Source organism: Oxyura jamaicensis, chromosome 14 (assembly GCF_011077185.1).
Source record: "Oxyura jamaicensis isolate SHBP4307 breed ruddy duck chromosome 14, BPBGC_Ojam_1.0, whole genome shotgun sequence".
NCBI classification, from domain to species: Eukaryota; Metazoa; Chordata; class Aves; order Anseriformes; family Anatidae; genus Oxyura; species Oxyura jamaicensis.
The window spans coordinates 3,623,729-3,644,086 of NC_048906.1; the positions used below are offsets into that span (position 1 = coordinate 3,623,729).

The 20,358-nt window shown below is 53.3% G+C and overlaps 2 protein-coding genes and 1 long non-coding RNA gene across 6 annotated transcripts in view; all 3 read left to right on the forward strand.

Moving 5' to 3' along the window:
• Positions 1 to 3,771: 3,771 nt before the first annotated feature.
• On the forward strand, positions 3,772 to 5,684 carry LOC118174399. The gene is made up of 2 exons (XR_004754644.1): positions 3,772 to 5,442; positions 5,600 to 5,684. It is a non-coding gene; the product is annotated as an uncharacterized LOC118174399 (long non-coding RNA).
• Positions 5,685 to 7,197: 1,513 nt separating this feature from the next.
• KPNA7 (karyopherin subunit alpha 7) lies at positions 7,198 to 14,705 on the forward strand. Its single transcript, XM_035340038.1, has 10 exons — positions 7,198 to 7,305; positions 7,850 to 7,984; positions 8,509 to 8,594; positions 9,524 to 9,792; positions 10,210 to 10,292; positions 11,457 to 11,720; positions 12,065 to 12,298; positions 12,623 to 12,805; positions 13,332 to 13,481; positions 14,496 to 14,705. Exons 1-10 carry the CDS (start codon positions 7,240 to 7,242, stop codon positions 14,574 to 14,576), a joined length of 1,551 nt encoding a protein of 516 aa, XP_035195929.1. The 5' UTR covers positions 7,198 to 7,239; the 3' UTR covers positions 14,577 to 14,705.
• A 2,287-nt stretch (positions 14,706 to 16,992) lies between these two features.
• Positions 16,993 to 20,358, forward strand: part of SMURF1 (SMAD specific E3 ubiquitin protein ligase 1) — a 46,073-nt gene continuing 42,707 nt past the window's right edge. For all 4 annotated transcript variants that reach the window (XM_035339279.1, XM_035339280.1, XM_035339281.1 and 1 more), the window contains exon 1: positions 16,993 to 17,229. In XM_035339279.1, the coding sequence (XP_035195170.1) occupies positions 17,175 to 17,229 (55 nt within the window). In that variant the 5' untranslated portion in view covers positions 16,993 to 17,174. The remainder of the gene's footprint in view (positions 17,230 to 20,358) is intronic.

Consider the following 20,358-nt stretch of genomic DNA (forward strand, 5'->3'; position numbering starts at 1 on the left):
GTCAGACATTTAATAGACACGAGCTCACTCAGCCCGTGGGCAGATCAGCACCGGCTAGACCTCAGCCAAATCGCTTCCTGAGTAACTCGGACGCCTGTGGCTGAGTTTAATGCAATGCTGCGATTTTCGTAGCACAAGCCGCGTCCTGCATCTCATCCCTGGCTGCAGTTCTCCAACACAGCACCATGCTGCATGAATCCCTGGAATGGACTGCAGCTCCAGCCACATCCCCTTAGAGCCACGCTATTACCTGGGAGGGAGCCTTCTGGAGGATCTCTTAGAAAAGGAAGGAGCCGTTCTGCTTGCTGGGTCCGGACAGCACAGCACAGCAGGCAGCAGATCATGGGGAGGGAGCTGTCGGCTAGGCAGGATGTTTGCCTGCCACACGGGCTCAGCTTCTTGCTCTGACACCAATTTTTTCATCTTAAAGTGAGCCTAAAAGTTCAGCTTTCCCGCCTGAAGGGACCAGGAGCATAACCAGGTCTGAGATTGGAAAATGGCCTTCAGATAAAGGGGCAAATCCGTCCCTACAACACAACCCATGCAGAAGAAAGGTTTTGGTCTCTCACCCTGAGGCATGTCGGGGTTCCCAGGCTAAACAACGACCCAGATCACTCCCAGTAAGGGCACTACCAGTTCCAAAGCTGGAGGCTGTAGGTGTACGGAGGGCTGGGAGAGGAGCAGGCTGTACAAAACCACTTGTGATGGCTCACTGCACAGCTTCAGCCTTCGCTCTGTAGTGGCAAGCCTTGGAATAACAGGGAACTCCCTTTCAGAGGCTGCCTTTCGAGGCTGTGTTTAGGTAGCAGCTGCAAACCCATCTCCAGTGCTTAGGGGAGGAATGGCACTGGGGCCAGAAAGCCCCGCTGAAAGATCACAGGGTTACACAAAGATCTGGCCCAGAAGACTGCAAGACGTTTGTGTGTTTATTAATCATTCAGAAGATGATGCTGATTGTGTAAGGAAAGCTGTGTCCTCATTCTCAGCTGTTGTCCGTTCCTTGCTGGGGGGGATCAGTGTATTCCTACGAGGGCTGGAGGGACTCTGGCTGCTCAGGGACGTGGCTGGTCTCTAACCAAACCAGGGGAGATCGCAGCTCCCTGTGAGCACACATTTTTACCCTCCTAGTCCCCGCAAACAGGCCGGCCTGGGTCCTGCGGCAGGCTCAGCATCCTGCCCACATCCCGGGGGGCAGAGAAGGGCAGGGGCAGAAAGGAGACAGCACAAAAGGATGCAGTGATGGGGAGCCCTAAAAGCTCATTACCAAGCAGTCTGTGTTGAGATGTGAAGCAGTTGGAACAGAGACGAATGAATATCACCCCCAGGCACAGCAAAAATACCTTCGGCTCCTAAGGGTCCGGTAGAATACACAACCTGGATCTTCTTTTTAGCATTTCCTAAGCAGGGCTTTCAAACAAAGGCCCCTAAATACACATTTTGAACAAAGACACCGATTTCTGGGGGAATGCTGTCCTCGGCTGTAATGACCAGAGACTGAGCAAGGGGAGCCCACATCTGGCAGCTGCTGGGGGATCTCAGCTCCTCTAACAAGTCCCACGTCGGCTCCATGGCAGAAAAGAGGCATCCAGAGGCTGGACACCCCATGATTTATGCGGGTCTTCTGATATTTCCATGGGGCTTTTCCACCCAACATGATTACAATGTACAATACTCCTTTAGGACTGCCTCAGCCTTTCCTCTGCTGGGTGCCACCGAGCGAGGTCACGCAGGTTTTTTCAGTACATCCAAGGTTTCTCCAGCACCCCGTTGTGCCTCATCCCCGAATCAGCCACTGTTTTTTTGTTTGTTTGTTTCAGTTCCTTGAGTTACAGATCCAGGGGCTAAAGGAATCATCACTACTGGGCCCCCATTAAAAAATAAAAAAAAAAAACTGTGAGATTTTTGGCCATAAGTGATTATAGTTTCCGCAGCTGAGTAAATCACTGTCCCATAACTGACAGAGGATAATGGGTTTAATAAGTAGCTATGATTAAGTCTGATGTTATTTTTAAATAATTTCAAAAACTGTTACTCTAATCCCTCCGTGGCTGGCAGAAAGGATGCTGCTTAGAAGTTAAAATTAGTTCCTTAATGTTCAGCCTGGTGTGGAGTTACAGGCCCTCCAGGGCTGTGCTAGTTTTTGGAGGCATCCGCTTACGCTGCCTGCCTAATGGACGTTAACAGCTGCACTTGGCAGGCTTTAAAGGCCTCCCACAACTTGCTCTCTGCTGTTTCTCTCCTTGCTGGGGCTCCATGAGCTTGTCGGGAGCTCCCACCGACCGGTGGTGCCCGGCGGATGGGATAATTCTTGGTGTTACCCTTCATGCTTTAGCCACTTCACAACCCAGAGGCTCCAAACTGGTGTTCGCAAGCTCTCATCCAGCACCGCAATTCCCTTGTCCCTAATTCCCAGGGAACTCACAGCCCTGCCGAGTCTCTTTATCAGGAAGTGCAGATCCCTTTTGTACGGTATCAGTGGGGCTTTCCAGCTCTGCCTTTCTGAGTGAGTGATCCTGCTCTTGGCAGGGAAACGGCGCTGAAGATCCCTTTGCCTTGAAAAGCACGGCACAAAGGGACACGTTTCATGGTTTGTGTAACCTCGTGGAAGCGTTAGACATGAGCACTGTCTTTGCTCAACCAAATATGAAGTCCTAGAATCGAGAGCTCCTAGAGCTCCCACCCACCCTCTGCGACACCTTTCCTCCTTCTCTGCGGGTGCCAACCACCACGTAGCCACAGCAGGATTTGTCTCAACCGAACTGATGGAAAATCATCTCCCTTTCTTTCTTTTTGTGGGCTGCTTCCCCTCCGAGTGAGCTGTCGGACCTGGCGCATCCCCCGGCTGCAGAGGAGGGGGGAACGCAGCAGGGGAAGGGGAGAAAAGCAGGACGGCTGTTTTGGGGCAGCTACGTTAAATTGGGAGGAACGACAAGCTGCACCCTGAGCCTCGGGAAATCCAGCTGCTGTGCTCGGCTTTGCCGCTGGCTCAGCAGTAAGACAGGGATAACAATAAATCCCTTCTCCCACCTTCTTTCTGCACGCCCTGATTAGACAGACTGTAACGGACAGGGGCTGTCACTTATTATGTGCGTGCTTGGTGCCCAGCACAATGCGGCTCTGACCTCGACCCCGACCCGCGGCTGCTGCACGAACAACGGGACCACAACGAGCCCCACGGGCTGGCGGCGGGGACGTCACTGGCTGCGGGACGTCCGAACCCCCGGCAGGGATCGGGGCAGGCTGCTGTGCGGGGAGGACGCTTCCCAGCCCCAAAAGGAGGAATTTCCAGGCTCCGTCCCCTCTTCGGCATCGCCCTGGGGGTGCTGTGCGTGGGTTTGGCAGGGCAGGAGGAGAAGAGGTCTGGGCAGCCATCACCCCGTGTGAACGCGGCTGCTGCAGCTGGTCCGGGCAGCCCATGCGGATGTTGCCTCGGTTGTACTGTAACTAATAAGGAAAATTAATTTGCCGATGTTAATTTAATGGACTACATGAGAGCCAACTGAGAAAATACGCCGTCGGAGAGTGGGTGTGCAGGGCGTTGGCAGGGATTCCTGCCCGTTCCCTTCCTCTGCCAGGTGAGGGTTTCCTCTCAGGAAGGATTGTCCCAAATTGTGCCTGCAGCTGCACAGCTTCGGGCGATGGAGCCGGGGCTGGGTCTGCCTCTTCTCACCCCGCTGCAGAGCTGCCACGTGTGGGCTTCGATGCTGGCCAGGTCCTTCCACCACGTGCAGTGGGGATAGGCTTTTTAGAGAGACACAAACACAGAACAAAAAGGAAAAGGAAAAGGAAAGAGAAAAATAAAAAGAGGTAAAAACAGTGTGTTTATCTCTGGGATTAAAACTGGTGTTTTCGGCCCTGGCACCAGTCAGTGTCCAGCCAGCCAGTGGTGCTGTGCTGGGGGTGCTGGGCACAGGCTGGGAGGGAGCAGCCACAAAGCAAACTCCCAAGCTGGAACCACGGCTTCCCATACCTGTCACCATGTGAATTTTCAGCTTGAGCACACAAGGCTGAGCTCAGGGGACACTGTCATGTAGATTTAGGGTTTTATCTCCTTTCCTCTCCATTAGCTCTGATACCCTCTTATTATGCTGAAAACCGAAACGCTTTTTCCTCCAGCGGCTCTCCCCTTTCCCCGTGGGCAAATATCGATCTGCCCGTGTCCTCAGCACAGGTTGAAAGCAGCCCCGCTCGCCTGAGCCTGCCTGGGGACCGAGCGCTCGGCCGTGCCACCTCTGGTGCCATCAAGGATGGAGGAGAAGGCTGGGGAGGAGGGGACGGAGATCAGTTCGTTTTTCTCTCCCCATCCTTTCTCTCCCTGCGCTGGCAGTGACAGGGCGCTGAGCAGGACGGCTCCGATTGCGCCTGGCAGGTGGAAGGGGGGATGAAAAGGGATGGAAAGGGCAGAAAGGGAAAGAGCAGCTGGGGTAACTGCAGGCTTCTCCCAGCCCGGCTGCATGGGCAGGTCCTGCAGCACCTGGAAAGCTCGGAAGGCAGCGGAGCAGCTGCTCTGCCCCCAGCTCGGGGCTGGCCGGTGCGAGAGGCTGCCCCTGCTCCTCCTGGGGCGTGATTTTGAGCCAATTTAATTAAACTGCTTGGAAAGGTTGCAAGGACTCATCTATTTCGGCTCGAACCAGGCCTGTTTTGACTTAGCGCTGGCTGATGAGGAATTAGCCGAAACAAACCACTCAGAAAACAAAATTAGAGGGCCCACACTAACTTTTGCACCAGATTAAGTTGAATTAAAAAGCAATTGAAATGTAATTTTCCTGTCTCGAGCAGCCAAGAAAACGAGATAATGCAACCAGTGGCACTTGAAACTTAAAAATAAGGCAGCTAGGATCGGCACAACCAGCTCTTAGTGCCCACGAGCAGCAGGTTTATTGGAGGTCTGTGAAGCCCCCTCCCCACGCACCTTCTGTGCAAAGCTTTGCACAACCTGCATCCTTTGCCCTGAAAGGGAGCCTTGAATCCACGATTTGGAGCAGCCCAGGTGCTGCACAGGGCATTTCCGTGGGTGTTTCCGTGCTGGAAATAGCCACACAGTGGAGTTTTTTTGCTGTAGCTCTCATAATTTACGTTGAAACAGCCACGGTGCCACACGGGCAGCAGGGTCGGAGGGCTCACTGCACTCCTGGGGGCTGGAGGCAGAGGGTGCAGACCCCAGCGCTGCGTCCTGTCATTTAAAATGTGGCTTTAGTGACATATTTTAATAGCTGCTTTCCCCCCATTTGGCAAAAGCTGCTCTTTGTCCTGCCCCAACCTCTCTGTTCATTCCAGGCCACGCTCCCCACCGTGCCCCTGCCCATGTGGGTTTTACGGGGCTTTGCCAAAAAGGGTGATGTTTTGGAGGGCTGGCAAAGCCAAGGTGAGTCCCCAGAGACTCTTCAGAGTCCCCAGAGCTGCCCAAGTGCCACACCAAGCCCTGCTGCGAGCGGTTATTTGGTGCTGCAGTCCTGGGCAGGACGAGCTGTGCCAGCAGCCCCACCATCCTTGTGTACCTGGTGCCAGGGCGCTGCGGGTGGAAATCAGCTCCTGGCTGAAGCTGCTGGGGATGGACAGACAGACAGACACGTAACGGGGCACGAGAAGAGCTGCCCAGCAGCCCTGGCTGAAATCTAAAGGATTTGTGCAGACCATAGGTCCCTGCTGGGTGTCTCCGTGCTGCCTCCTGCCACAGCCCGGTCTAAAAAGAGGCACCCCCAGGCTGCTCACCCAAACAGCACCAACTACGTGATGTATACGTGTATGGAGGAGGTGCTGGGGTGTGAGTGGGGCGGCTGGGGCAGGAGGGCAGCTCAGGAGAGAAGGCTGCTCCTCCAGGTGCCCCCAGATTGCCTCTCCAAGCAGCAGCTGGAGCTAACGAGGAGGCTGCCCCGGGCAGAGCCAATGGTGGGGCAGAGCAGGGCAGGATGCGGCCCCACGGGGGCAATAAAAGAGGCTGATGAGGGTGAGGGGGCAAGAGAGAGGGTTGAAGGGTGAGTAGCTTCTTCTCTAGGGGGTTTAGGGGCAGCTTTCTGCCCTCTGTGTGTGTGTTTTTTTTTTTTGGGGGGGGGGGGGGGAAGGGGGTTTCCCTTGTGCAAGGTGCTATGCTTTGGGGCTGCTTGGGGTTACACTGTGTCTCCTCCTCCACCTGCTGAGGTGGGCTTGAGGGAGGCCCCCAGAATGAAGAGGCCTTTTGGGGTGTTACTGTGGCTTCTTGAAGGTGAGATGGAGGCAGGGAGGCTCAAGCAGCCCCTGAGGCTGTAGCACAGGGGTTAAGGCTGTGTGGTGCTGGCAGCAGCTGCTGGTGCCCCCCTGGGCCTGGGGGCTTGGAGAAGGGGGAGAGGGGGCCACAAAAAAGCCTTTAATTCAGAAAGGTGAAAGCAGGGGGCTCCTGGGGGCTGCTCCGAGCTGCAGGGGCTTATTGTATGCCTGGGGGAAGGGGAATTTGCTCCAGCTGGAGGCAGTCAGGCCCTGAGGGGTCAATGCATGGCCTGACTTTAGGAGGCCCTTGGTGGTATTTGGCTGCTCTCAAAGCACCACAGTTTCTCTTGAGTAGAAGCTGTTTTTTTTTTTCTGACTTAAAAACTGTCAGGGGGTCTGGTCCTGGTCTTACCTGTGTGTATGCCTGCGCATTTCTTACCCTAATAGGGTCAGAAATAACTCTGCCTGTCCCACTTAATTCCTCTCACCCAGCAAACCCAGCAGCTGGCTCTGAAGGAGGATTTACTTGCTTGGCTGCACTTGGTCACCCCGTGTCCTGTGTGTGACCCCATACCTCTACACCACTGAGGGGGTCTCTGGTGCAGGAACCCCCCTGGGCTGTGGGGTGAGGGGGTAGGGGTGGATGTGGGGCCTTGAGCTGATGCTGTTCAGGTGTCCCTGCTGGCCCTGCCAGGCTTGGGCTCTGTGTGTGATCCAGAGCTGGAGGAAGGTGGTGCTGCCATACCCATGAGAAATGGGGTGCCCTGCTTCCTGCGGGGTTACAGGAGTTGTAATTTTCCCAGCCTGGTGTTAAGTGGTGGTTTGTGCCTGTGTTTAGTTCAGAGGCTCAGCTGTGGTGTGTGAGGATCTCACCGAGCTCTGCTTAGGGCGGGGGAACTCAATGTTTCCCTTGCTGGGGAGGTGAATGTGCCCTAGGGGTGGGGGGTCCCAGACCCTCTGCAGATGGAGGTGGGTGTTGCTGTGACCTGACTCTGCTCTCCTGCACCCCAAAAGCACGTGGAAGCTTTCATCTGGCTGCTCTCAAGCCTCACCAAGATGCCAGTCGTGAATGAGCCCAGTGAGCGGATGAGGAAGTTCAAGAACAGAGGCAAGGATGCAGCCGTAAGTACGGACCTGGGGCATCTCCTCCTGGCCTAGGCAGAGCCAGCCGGGGCTCTGGTGTCAGCAGGAGCTGATGAGAAGGCTTCTGAACAGCAATCACCCCCAAATCCATCCCTGTGGGGTGTCAGGGAGTGTAGGGATGTGGTGTGGAGCTGGGTGAGAGCTGGCAGGGTGGTGTGGTGGCAAGGAGGACTCAAGCTTGGGTGGGTGGCTGTGATGGGGATGATGAGGATGGCCCTGCCCAGCTCCTGGCTATCCCTGCTATGGGGTCTGTTGGCTTGCTTTAAGACAGTGCAGGAGATGAGGGTTTGCCTTCCAGCAAATCTTACTTTAAAATCAGCCTCTGGTTGCTGGTTCAGCCAGCCTCCTTGGGAGGCACCGAGTGAGATGTTTCCTGCTCCTGTGTGAGCCTTCAGGCCATGGCGAGGAGCTGCCTGAGAGCAGGAGCTGCCTCTGCTCCTCATGAAGGAGTCTTGGGGTTGTGGAGCTGGACCTGAATCTGGTGGTGTGGGCACTGATATGGTGGAGTCCTCTCCTCCTGCAGGCCCTGCGGAGGCAGAGGGTGGAGGTGAACATCGAGCTGCGGAAGGCCAAGAAGGATGAGCAGATCCTGAAGCGCAGGAGTATTTCCATCGTCTCGATGGAGAAAAGCCCCACTCCAGGAGAAGACAAAAATGTGGTGAGTGCTGGGTGCTCTGCACCCAGACAGGATTGGTGCTGCAGGACATTGGTTCTCACTGGTAGTTCAGTTTTTGGGCCATCCCCAGGTCTGGCTCAAGGGACCTGGGTTAAACAGCCAGTGCCCTTGCTGATCCCCATGCCCAGCACTGGGGAGTGCTTTACAGGTGGCTTAGCCCTTTTCTGGGTTATTTTGCATGGAAATGTGCTGTGCAGCTTCCCTCAATGGCAGGTAGAACTGGCTGGAGCCCCAGCTCTGGGAGCTGGTGATGGTAATTACTGCTCGTAGGGCCAAAACAGTGTCAGTGACTCTTCCAGTGCTTGATTACAAGGATTAGTTGCCTCGAAGGTTTTTGTGGATTCTCTTCCTCTGCATCATCTCGAAACTGCGTTGCATAAAGGGTAGACACCACTTAGATATGGAGTGGTGACTGACTTGGGTCTAGACGGCTGATTGACTGCAGAGATTAAACTGGAGGGAGCCTTGTCTTGCTGTCTGACTCTGATTCATTCCCCATGACACAGATTATTCAGCTGTCCTTGGAGGAAATAGTCAAAGCTGTGAACGGGAACAACCCTGAGCTCCAGCTGCAGGCTACGCAGGCTGCCAGGTATGCTGCCTGACCGGGAGGGACCGGGCTGGCTGCGGTGGGTGCTGCAGGCATTTCTTCCTGTCAGAAGAGCTCTGGAGACATGACAAAGTGCATGGGGAAGGAGCCTGGTAACCCTGCAGCTGATGGCTGAAGCACTGCATAGTGCCCTGGGTGCCTGGCTGGGCTCCATCCCAGCCCTGGGTAGTGCCTGTGGCAGACAGGGACCTGTGTGGTGTGGTTGGAGCCAGCCCAGGGCCTGGTCATGCCTCCTGGAGCCCCTGTGCTGGGGCAGGGGCTGTGCTGTCTCCAGGAGCTGCTGAGATCACTGGGGAGAACCCAAAGGCTTGGTCAGGAGGGCTGGCTCCACAAGGGGAGGCAGCTGAGCAGGGCTGTCCCTCATGGGTGGGGGATCATGAGGTGCTGTCTGTGCCCAAGTGGTGGAGGGATCTTTCCCAAGGCTCTGGGGGGCTACATCAGCTGCTCAGGGTGCCAGATCAGTGCTGTCTGCCCATGCACTGGTGACAGCATGGTCCCCAAGCAATTGCAGCCTCTGCCCCCAGGGAGCAGATGAAAAGCCTTGCTCCCAAGGTGTCAGCTGGAGGCTGGCCAGAGCAGACCCTTCCTAAAGGGACGAGTCCTGCCTGGCTCCCCAGGCTGTTCTGCAGCACGGAGCTGGCTTCCTGCCTGCTCACACCCAGCCTGGCAGCGCCCTGGGCTTGCACCATGGGGAGATACCCAGTGGAGGCGGTGAGGCAGCTCTAAGCCATGGATTCCCACCTCTGCATTACCCTGTGCCAGCGTTGTGGCTGCAGAGTGAGCCAGGCTGGGGAGCAGATCTGGCTGAGAACACTTTCTCTGGCTGTTTTGGGGTAGGTCAACATCCTGATGGTGCCTTCTACCCAAGAAGGGCTTGGTCTGCTCACAGTAGGCTGTGCCTTGTCTTGCAGGAGAATGCTGTCCAGGCAGAAGGACCCCCCTCTCAACCAGATCATCGAGCTGGGCATCATCCCCAGGCTGGTGGAGTTCCTCACCCGCGCCGACAGCGCTCCGCTGCAGTTTGAGGCCGCCTGGGCGCTGACCAACATCGCATCCGGCACTTCTGAGCACACCAGGGCGGTGGTGGAGGCAGGTGCCATCCCGGCCTTCATTGCCCTGCTCTCCTCCCCGCACATGCACATCAGCGAGCAGTCTGTGTGGGCGCTGGGCAACATCGCAGGTAAGCAGGGGTTCCCAGTTGGAGCTGGGGTTCCTCAGGATGGCCTTGTCTCCTCCTGGCTCTGTCTCCAGGCTGCTGATGCTATTGAAACCCCTCCGTCCCTTCACGTGGGGCTCAAGCCTTTGGGACTGTATTGGCTCTGCAGGAGGATTTTGGCTGAAGCCAGGTGCAAGTGTCCATCCTGCTGGGATGGTGTCCCCTGCTGGTGTCATCGTTGGGGGGGAACAATGGGATGTCTGGCTGGCTGTGATGGTGCTCAGTCTGCTGAGGAAATCCTCCCTGCCTGGAAATACTGAATGGTGTGGGGCTGGTGATGAGCCCTGGCCTCTGGCAGCAGGTCTGGCTGCTCCCTGATGTCAGCATGTCACTGTCTTGTGACTTGTGCAGATGCAATAAACAACCCTCTTTTCTGCGCAGGTGATGGTCCTCTGTACAGAGATGCCCTTATCAATTGCAATGTGATTCCTCCCTTGCTGGCTCTGGTGTCGCCTGTAACTCCAGTAAATAACCTTCATTTTCTCGACTTAGCAGCTCTTAATCACTTGGGCAATGGGTGAATGGTGATTTGTGATCTGGCTTACAAATAACCAGATGAATACATGGCTGAACGAGACCCTTCTCTGAACTGCTAGTGCTCCTTCCTCTAACTACATAGAAGACCTGGCCATGCCAAGCGGTCTCCAGGTCGATGTAGTGACTTATTCCTAGCTTGAGATGGTCAGAGCTGGATGGGAAAGCTCAGGCTAAGATGTCACTGGTGTGTGGTAGACTTGCATATGCATGTGAAAGGGTTGAACTTGCCCTTCAAGCTTCCTGCTGCTGCTTCTTGGGTAGCTCCGAGCTGTTGGCTTCGTGCCTTCTCCTGCCCTGCTGCAGTGGTCCTGCCCTGCTGCTTGCTCGGGGGAGGCAGGAGGTGGACAGAGCAGCTTTAAGAGCGGTACCGATGCCTCCAGGTGTCCCACCCCTGGGTGTGGTGGAAGCTGTATGCTTTCTGTAGGCATACCTACGGCCTCTCAGGGTAGTGTTAAGAAAACACCCTCCAGGCCTTCTGTGAGTTTATATTGCAAAATCCCTTTAAAGGACTTCTCTGGCTGCTGTTCCTGACTCACCCTCCCCTCTTCCTGGGGGAGCTCTGTGAAACAGGGCACAACACCAGCCCCATGCACACCCTGGTAGCTGTGATGCTCTGAAGGTAGCTCCGCTGCTCCCCTAGAGCAGCAATGACTCCTTCCTGAGATGAGCTGGATGGGGCAACTTCGATCCTTGAGGTGCCCTGCTCAAGAACAATGAGCTGCTGATATTTAATAATGCTAATATTAAAATAACAAGTTCCTAATCTCATCCAAAGAATGCTTTGTAATTCATCCCAGGGACCCAGCAAACAAGCTGTTGGGCACTTTTGTTAGTCATAGAAGCTGGTCACACCACCAGACTTGAAGTTATTGGAACTTAATATTGGAGAGGGAGGAGGGGAAAGGTCTTACTCACCTGTTTCATCTCCCTGCTTCAAACAAGCCTCAGCCCTTATTAAGAAGGATGCTTCTGGCTACTCGATAACATCTCTGAGCTGCAGGGCCCAGGAGCAGGGTGCTCCCTCTCTGTGCTTGTTGCTCCAGTGAGGCTCTGTTGGCCAGGGAGGACCTTACACCTCACTTGTGTTCCAGGTCGGGTTCCTGAGGAACATCACGTGGACGCTGTCGAACCTCTGTAGGAACAAGAACCCCTACCCTCCCATGGATGCGGTGAAGAAGGTGCTGCCGGTCCTCACCTGCCTCATGGAGCACGAGGACAAGGAAATCATTGCTGACTCCTGCTGGGCAGTTTCCTATCTGACCGATGGCTCCAACGATCGCATCCAGATCGTAGTGGACACAGGGATTCTCCCAAGGCTGGTGGAGCTCATGGGCAGCCCAGAGCTGATCATTATGGTAGGAAGCAAATTGCCCATCTCCAGTCTTGACTCCCTCTCCTCTGATGTCCTGCTTTAAAGGAAGGAATGTCATCTTGCTGTCTGTGGCTAGTGTGGTCGGCTGTTTCCCCAGACCACAGTCTTGCTTGGTTACTGGTCAAGCCGAAGCTCTGTTCCAGCTTGCAGTGGCTTATGGACTCATAAGAGACTGTAAAGCTGCTTAGAGCAAAATAGGAGGCCAGTAGGTCTGTAACAGTAATCAGCCATGGTGTTTCCTTTGTTTGAAGGATTGAGCACTTATGGAGCTTGTTGTCTTCCTGAGATAAGGATTCTCATCTCCTTCATCTGCTCTTATTTGTCTAGACTCCAGCTCTCCGTGCCATTGGGAATGTTGTCACGGGGACCGATGAGCAGACCCAGGCAGCTATTGATGCTGGTGTCCTGGCTGTCCTGCCCCTTCTCTTGCGACATGCGAAGTCTTCCATACAGAAGGAAGCCGCGTGGACACTCAGCAACATTGCAGCGGGGCCTTGCCAGCAGATCCAGCAACTCATCACCTGTGGGTTGTTGCCACCGCTGGTGCAGCTGCTCGATAAGGTAAGGGTGCAGTGCTACCTGTCCAGCTGCTGTAGAAGCAGTGTTAAGCTTCAGTCCGTGACACTTGGTTTGTGATGCACTCAGTGTGTGCTCAAGAGCCACCTGAGCAATCTCTGGAACAACCTGGGCACTCAGTATACCTGTGTGTGGCACAACAGCATGGCTTGGAGCTGCTCTTGGCAGCTATGCAAGGTCACCGAGCTCTCCGAGTGCTAGGGACCTGTCCACACCGGACACAGACTGGCTCTCCTCTCCTGGCCCCTCACCCTGCTCTAAGAAGGATGCTGGAGTCTGGTAGTGCCCTTCACTGTGCTGCTCTTCCAGGGGGACTTCAAGGCTCAGAAGGAGGCTGTGTGGGCAGTGGCCAACTTCACGACCGGAGGCACTGTGGAGCAGGTGGTGGAGCTTGTCCGCTCTGGGGTCCTCAAGCCTCTGCTCAACCTGCTTTTGGCTAAAGACAGCAAAACTATCCTGGTCATCCTGGATACAATTTCAAATCTCTTCCTGGTAAGATCTGGTACTGTTCCTTGTATCCCTTCTCCCCAAAAAAGCAGTAGGGTGTGAGCTGAAGGCTCACACAGTGTGGCTAGAACAGCTTCTTTGTCAGCCAGTGGTCTTGTGGGAGTCAGGGTTGGACTTGATCCAACTTGTTCTTGGGTTGTCCAGGCTTGACAAGGCCTAAGTTCCCAAGGGTTTTGGCGAGGAGAACACATGTGCTGATCCCTGAGCTGCACTGAGGTAAAGGTCTAGGAGAAGCAGAGTGCTCCTGGGGTCTTCACAGGAACAGAGCAGGGTTCAGCTCGCTTGCTTGCTCAGTGAAACCCCAGTACAATAATCCTAACAGGGTCTGCTTTATAAACATAATCATGCTGCACAGTAATCGTATCACAAGGATCTCTGCTTAGCCCAAAGCAGGGAGGGGCCATAAATACAAGGGGCTGCAGACACCCGAGTCTTAGGTTCAGGGCCTTACAGGGGAGATCACCTTGAACCTGTTGCTGACACGAGGTTGTACTTGCCTCTGTTGTCACAGGCAGCTGAGAAGCTGGGAGAGACAGAGAGGCTGTGTCTGCTGGTGGAGGAGCTTGATGGTCTGGAGAAAATTGAAGCCTTGCAAACCCATGACAACAACATGGTCTACCGAGCTGCGCTGAATATCATAGAGAAATACTTTTCTGGTGAGGTATGTGAGCTCTTGCTGTTTCTCATCTGAAAATGTGACTGCACGCTGAAATGAAACATCCTTTAAGGATGCTGAATTAGGGCCTTAGAAGAGATCCCTACACGAATAGGGTAGTTCTTTCAGCTTGCTCCCCTTACTTGTAAAGGTTTCTAAAAGCTATGATTTCAGTTGCCAGCTGATTAGTTGTGCAACAGATATGGATGCCTTGATAGCATCTTGCTGCTGGAATTTAAACTGGCATCAGCTGGGGTTACTGCAGTTGCTGGTATGAATACCAAATGTGGAGAAGTTTCCTCCTTCAGAGCCAAGCTGGCTTGTTGCTATGAATGGAAGCTTCCTACTCAGCTGTGCTCAGGTTCCCTCTGGATTACTTGACCCTTCTCACATTAACAAACTTGTGGAAAAAGAGCACAGGACATCGGCTAGCGGTTGCAAGAGTTCTGGAACTGTCACAGATGCCATCCTTGGATCTAGCTGTAGAGTCTTGCAGATGGGGGGAACACCAGGGAAGGGGCTTAGTGGTTTGGCAGACCTTGGAGCTGAGGCTCAGTCTAGATTTGAACCCCCTGCAGCAGGGAGCAGATGTCTGTTAGCTTTTTTTTTGCCCAGCACCAGGGTTGCAGGGTGTCCTGGTGAGAGGGTGTGGAGGAAGCTGTTCTACACACTAGCACCTACCTGAGGGGCTGGATGCCAGGGGAACGCCTCTCCAAAGCAGCTCTGGCTGCTGTTGGAAGCAGACTAAACTCAAATTCTGCTACTCCAGTTACTCCTGTCTCCTGCCCTGGGTGTTGGAGTGTATAGGTTTGCTCACTTTGGCACATGAGCCACAGGGACAGTGACAGGGTGTGCTGTACAGAACAGGAGGACTTGGTCAGTGAAGCTGCTCCTCTGCTGTAAGAGGCTTTTAAAATGAGAATAAAGCAGTAAGCTGCTGTAAAGCTTCAGGCAAACTGGTACGAAAACCTGCTATGAAGATGCAGAACCATTAACTAAAGGCTATCAACTTCCTCCTAGGAAAATCCAGATCTCCAGCCTGGGACTGACCAAGATGGACTATACAACTTCTCAGTGGAGAAGCAAGACTTCAACTTCTGAAGATGAGGCACTGCACAGCTCTGAGCTAGGCAGTCTTGGTAGAGCCAGGATGTCCAGGTCAAGAGAAGCAAAGTTGTGGGATCTTCTTACATTTGGAACTTATCAATAAATTGCACTTCTGGGTTTGTATCTCTAAGCTTCTATTGCTTCTATTTTTTTCCCCCCTCCATAAGCTGTTGTTGCAAAATATCTTCCTCTATATTTACTCCCTGCGGAGTTGTGTTAGAGTTCCTGGGTGCCTCTTCTAGGTGAAAGCACAGCCAGAGACTTCCTGCTAACTGCTTGAGTGGAGTCAAACCTGTAAAGAGTGGGATGTTACCATCCTATCCAGCTGGGTTTCAGTGCTTGTGCTGAAATTTCTAGGCTTGATTCAGAGTGGCTGAAACAGCTCTGAAAAGCTGCTTGAGAGGCTTTGTCCTGCTATTCCAGCCCTCCATAGATGCAGCAGGATCTGGACACAAGCTGAATAAACTTGAGCTCTTTGGCAGCACAGATGCTTGCAGTGGGAGCTGCTTTGGCAGCACAGATGCTTCCCACTTGCCTGGAGTCCATTGATCTGGGTCTGCCTAAAGCTGCCCTCTACTAGCTAGGACTTGTATTCCAAAAGTCCATTGCATGTCACTGCTGAGGAGTCCTCCCTGTCTCCAATCCCTCTAAATTCCTCCTCCCTCCACAGGCTGAGGAGGATGGATGTGGCTCTGGGGTCCCAGACTAGGGGGCTCTGCTGGCACCTGCCAGACCCCAGGGGCTGAAGCATTTTAAGGGCTTTGTTCTGTGCAGTGTTCTGTGCAGAAGTGGGGTTGGGCAGCTCTATAATCCATGCTTTGCTAGGCTTGACTCTTCAAAAGGACCCCAGGTGCTTCAGGGCTCTGCTTTCTCAGATGTGGGGGGAGGTGGAGTGACAGATGAATTAATGTGAAGGGAAAACATCTTCTCTGGAGGGAAGAACCTCTTCCTCTGCCCTGAATTTATTCTCCACAGCATACAAGCATTTTCCTTCCCAGGCTGCCCAGAAACAAGGAGTGAAGCCTGGTTGCCCTCTGTGAGGGGCTGTGCAGCCCTCAGCAGCCCCTCAGCTTGTGGGCCGGAGCTGGGCATCACTTAATGCTGGAGTTGCTGACTGGCATAGCAATTCCTAGCTTTATTTTCTGGATCCCAAACTATGTACTAAAAACTATGATAAAGCCTGAACTTGCCTCAAAGACAAGGAGACAACCACTTTTGCACATCCTTTATGCCCATGGCTTAACACGAAGGGCTTTGCCTGTGCCTTCTTGTAGCGTGCTGCTGACAGGGCTGATGCAGCATCTGGAAGTGATCGGATTTCACCAGGTAAAAGGAATCTGAGGCAGATGCTTCCTCGGTGTAAATGGAGATGCTTCCCAGAGCTGGGCTCCTGTGGCTGCCCTGACTTCAGGCTGTGGAGCTGCACAGGCAGCACTGCTGTGCTTGGGCCGTAGGGCTGCTGGGTGCTGGCGCTCTGACATGGAGCAAGCCACAGGGAGAGGATGCGGCCATTGGGCTGTTCCCTTGCTTTCCTCTGTGTGCTGGAAGTGAGGCTGCAGTAGAAAGGCTGCTTGCTTCCACCATTGCGGCCTTAAGCCTCAGGGAACTAGTGTCCATGTAGCTCTGCAGGTGATAGAGAGGAAAAAGTTATTTTTTGGTATCTTCAGCATTATGCCTCACAGTAAGTTGTGCAACTGAGGAGGCAGCTCCAAGGCCACCATCCTGTGGGGTCAGTGCCTGCCTACTGCTCCGAGACGGGGCTGGCCTTGGTAATTAGAGTCCCTCTCCTTTATTGTGGGCCCCTGGCTGTGGGGGGGGGGGTTGACTCCTTCTCTGGGGGGGATGGGGTGGGAGACCCCCATTCCATGACCATACCACCCCCCACCATCTCCATATCACCCTACTTATCACCCTGTGTCCCTACACATGCTCTGTGTCAACTTAAAATCATAGAAGCGTTAAGCTTAGAGAAGACCTCCCATGCTATCTGTTCCAACCATCCCCTCCTACCCCTGTCACCCACTAAGCCGTGTCCCTGGGCACCACCTCATCCTCTCCTTGAACGCCCCCAAGGGTGCTGATTTCACCACGTCCCCATGCCTGACTGCTCCTTCTGACAGGAAATGTTTCCTAATTTCCAACCTAAACTTCCCCTAGCCCCGTTTGAGGCCATTCCCTCTCCTCCTGTAACTAACTTCGGTGACATTCTCCCCTTTCTGCCCCATTTCCCCTACAAATCCCTCCCCCGCCTCCCCCTCGCCAGGGGGCGCTCCCCCTCCCCCCGAGTGTGGCTTCCCCCCCCCACCCTTCGACCTCCCCAAGATGGCGGCGCTGCGCCGACGCCCCGCTCTGCGCGCTGACGTCACGCCCCTCCGGCGGGCGCAGGGCGGGGCGGGGGCGGCTCCAGCGCCCTCTCGGCGGCCGGGCCGGGTCGGGCTGAGGCGGGCGGGCGGTGGCGGCGACGGCTCCGGGGCCGGTTTTGGTTCCGCGTTTGGCTCCGGTTAACGGCGGAGGAGGCTCCTGGAGCGCTCGGCCGGGGGTTAGGCCAGGCCCGCATGGGGTTGCGCGGGGCCGCCGGTTGATCTGGGCGCGATGTCGAACCCCGGGACGCGGCGGAACGGCTCCAGCATCAAGATCCGCCTCACAGGTAACGGGGCCACGGCCCTGGGGCTCCCTTTCACCACAGAAACCTCGGCCCGGTCAACCCTCCCCTCACGCCCGGGGGCCGGCTTCGGCGATAACCGGGCCCCAGCCACCTCTCCTTAACTTTTATCCCTTTATAACCCCTTCTCCCACCACCGGGGCCCTGTGGAGGTTCTGTATTTTGAAGTTATTTCTGTTGATTTTCGTTTTTCTTCCTCCTCATGGCACGTTGTTACCTCCCGCCCCCCCTCCAGTACAGCCCACGGGCTGCTTCATCCCCCAGCTCCCTCAGATTTTGGCCTCTCCTGACTTTTAACGGAGCCTTTCCTTTCATAATTAACCTCTCTTTGATTTACTTAAACCATTTACCTTCCCCTTTTGCCAGTGAAGATAACCCCACTGAGCTTTCACCTGATGAAACGCGTGTTTAATTGCTTTCTGCGTTTATGCCCCTCTTTTGTTATCGTTAATCCTTTTTTTTATATATGTTCTTTTTTATCGTTATAATTTCCCACGACTTGCTTGTCTTTCAAATACCACATATTCAACTTCTGAAGTTCCTTCCCCGAGCAAAAGATGACAAGAAGCGGCGCGTTTCGTGGCTCCTCGCGAGGTCCTGGCTCGGGTGTGCGTGCACATACGGATAAGCCAATTTATGTTGCACCCTCAAAGGTCTGGATTAAATCTTCTGAAAGCTGCTCCGGTTGGTGCCGAGGCTGCCGCTTAAACGGAAAGGGGCACGGTGTCTGCTTCTTAAGGCTGCTGTGTGAATTATTAATAAAGAAGGCCCGATCCGGCCTTTCAAAGGCAACAGGTGGATGCTTGGAGATCTCTTGGTGTGAAGGAACCGCTCAGCCACTGGCATTGATCTTCACAGAGTTGTGTCTGCAGGAGCTTAAAAGATTGCCAAATAATGAGAAAATGGCACTGGGTAAACTTCAGTTACGGGGTAACTTGCTCCTGGCAGATACTGCAATCAGGCAGAAGCATCTCTTCAAAAAAAAAACCTTTTTTCTTTTAATCAGTCTTCTGATTCTGTGCCGCTCGTGCTTTAGGAGGCTAAAGTTGGTGAGGGAAATGTAAATCTCAAAATCCTTTTGGACGTGAGAAGGCTGAAAATATTTTCAGGGTGTATGGATGATGTTTGATCTGAAACGAGTTCTGTGGCGACGTATACTAAATGTCAGATCTGTCATTAATGTGGCTTACTTTTATGCAAGGCAGTCAATAAAAACGTTGGGAGTTGAGTAACTTATGCTGCGGTCATAGCCCTTCTGAGCAGGAGGATATCATTTAAATAACAGATAGAAGCTGTTGGGTTTAATTTTAAAGGGTGAACGCTGCATCAAAGTGCTCTTTTCCTTTTAGCATGCACTATTCTGCCCTCCTAGCTGAGAACATTTGTTGGAAGGGAGTGAAATTTTACTTTATTGAGCGACTTGGTGGATTTTCTCACTCTTTTATTTTATAATTGAAGAAATCTGCTTGCTCAAACATATTCTTGTTTTTTATAAGCATGCAACCTGCGTAGTGTGAAAAAAGTGCTGTATTTAATCAAAAAATAAATTGCTTTGGGAGAGATTTCCCTTTAGAATCATTAGGAAACATATTCTTGGCTTCGCTGGAGACCGGCGTGCTGACTTACCTGTTCCAAATAGTTGTAGCTAGCGTGGCTTTCTCTCCTCTGCTGTGCTATTGGGAGATTTGAGTGGAATTAAATCAAACAGAGGGCTCCTTCCGTTATGATTTGCTCCTTGCATTGTGTTTCCTGTGATTAGAAACAATTTGGTTTGCACTACCGAAAATAGCTGTGTAAATACCACTTAGTCTGAAGGCGCCTGTGAGCGGTGCTTTGGGAAGTGGACGGGAGTCAAATCCTTCATGCTTTTTCTTCTTTTTCTTGCGTGTTGGTGTTTGTATGATCAGGGTGTCTGGAGAGTTTTATTCGTGTGAATATATCGAAAAGTTCTGGATCCTCTGATGATTTTCAGAAATGGTCTTGGTGCTTGTACAGAGTGGTATCGGTCCTACCCCGTTAAGAATTGTAACGGAGTAAAATGGCAAGTAACGCTTCCTGTTAGAAATGAGGAAACAACAGCAAAACCCAACAGCAAGTACCTTGGGTGACAGATTAAAATGATTTGTGTCCTGCGGGTCACAAATGCGCTGATCTCTTGTCATACCTCAGTTTCTCCAAAAACGCGTGTGAAGTTTCTCTATTTCCACCGGAGCCTTCACCGTTACTGGTGATGCAGGAGCCAGAGGTGTTTGTGGCCTCGTCTCTCGCCACTTGGAGCAGTTCTAGGCAAAGGAAGGTAAAACTCGTCGTTAAGTTTGTGATCTTTTTGTATTTGTGCTGCCCCCAGGGTAGTGTAACAGGGGTGGGTGTCTCAAAAAAGGGATGGGAATAATAAAACGATACGGTGCTTGAAGAGTCCACCTGGGATCTTCTGGGTCAGGGAGGAACGTGACCCACAGGGGAAGGCACCTTTGTGGAGCATGTGTCTATCCCTTCTTACAACTGATGTGCTCCACTAAAGCCTTTGTTTGCTGCTGCAGTCGCTCCCTGGGGAAGTTCCTAAGGGTTTATCAACTCCAGGGCTTACACGCTTCTTACTCATACTGTTAAATCACGCAGAAGTACTCGTGAAAACTGCAGTCTCATTGTGCTGCTATCGGAGGCACTCCCATTCCAGGTAGCCTGCGGATGAAAGTTGCAGATGGAAGAATTGTGGACTCAACGTGCAGCTTCTGTACCAAATAAAGCTGTAAGGTTGTATTCTGACTTCGTCAGTACTGGCTTTCTCAGCACTGTCTCAGCTGAGGTGTGAAAAGCTGGCTGGCTCCTGGTAGTGCAGAGGAACTGAGGAAAGATTGGGAAGGAAAAGGAATTAGTTCAGACGTTACAGATTGCTTCAGAGATGGAGCAGGAAGGGGAGAGGGGCTCACGTATCAATCGGAGCCCGTTCAAACACATAGATGGCTTTGAGAGCTGATGGCAAAACCAGTTTCTTTCACAGAAGAGCAGCAGTTGGTGTAACAGAATATAAATAGTCAGCTCTGAGCATTAAGCGGAGGCGTTCCCTTCGGCAGACCTGGTCTAGGAAGTCGCTGGGCCGCTGTTTGCTGTCGC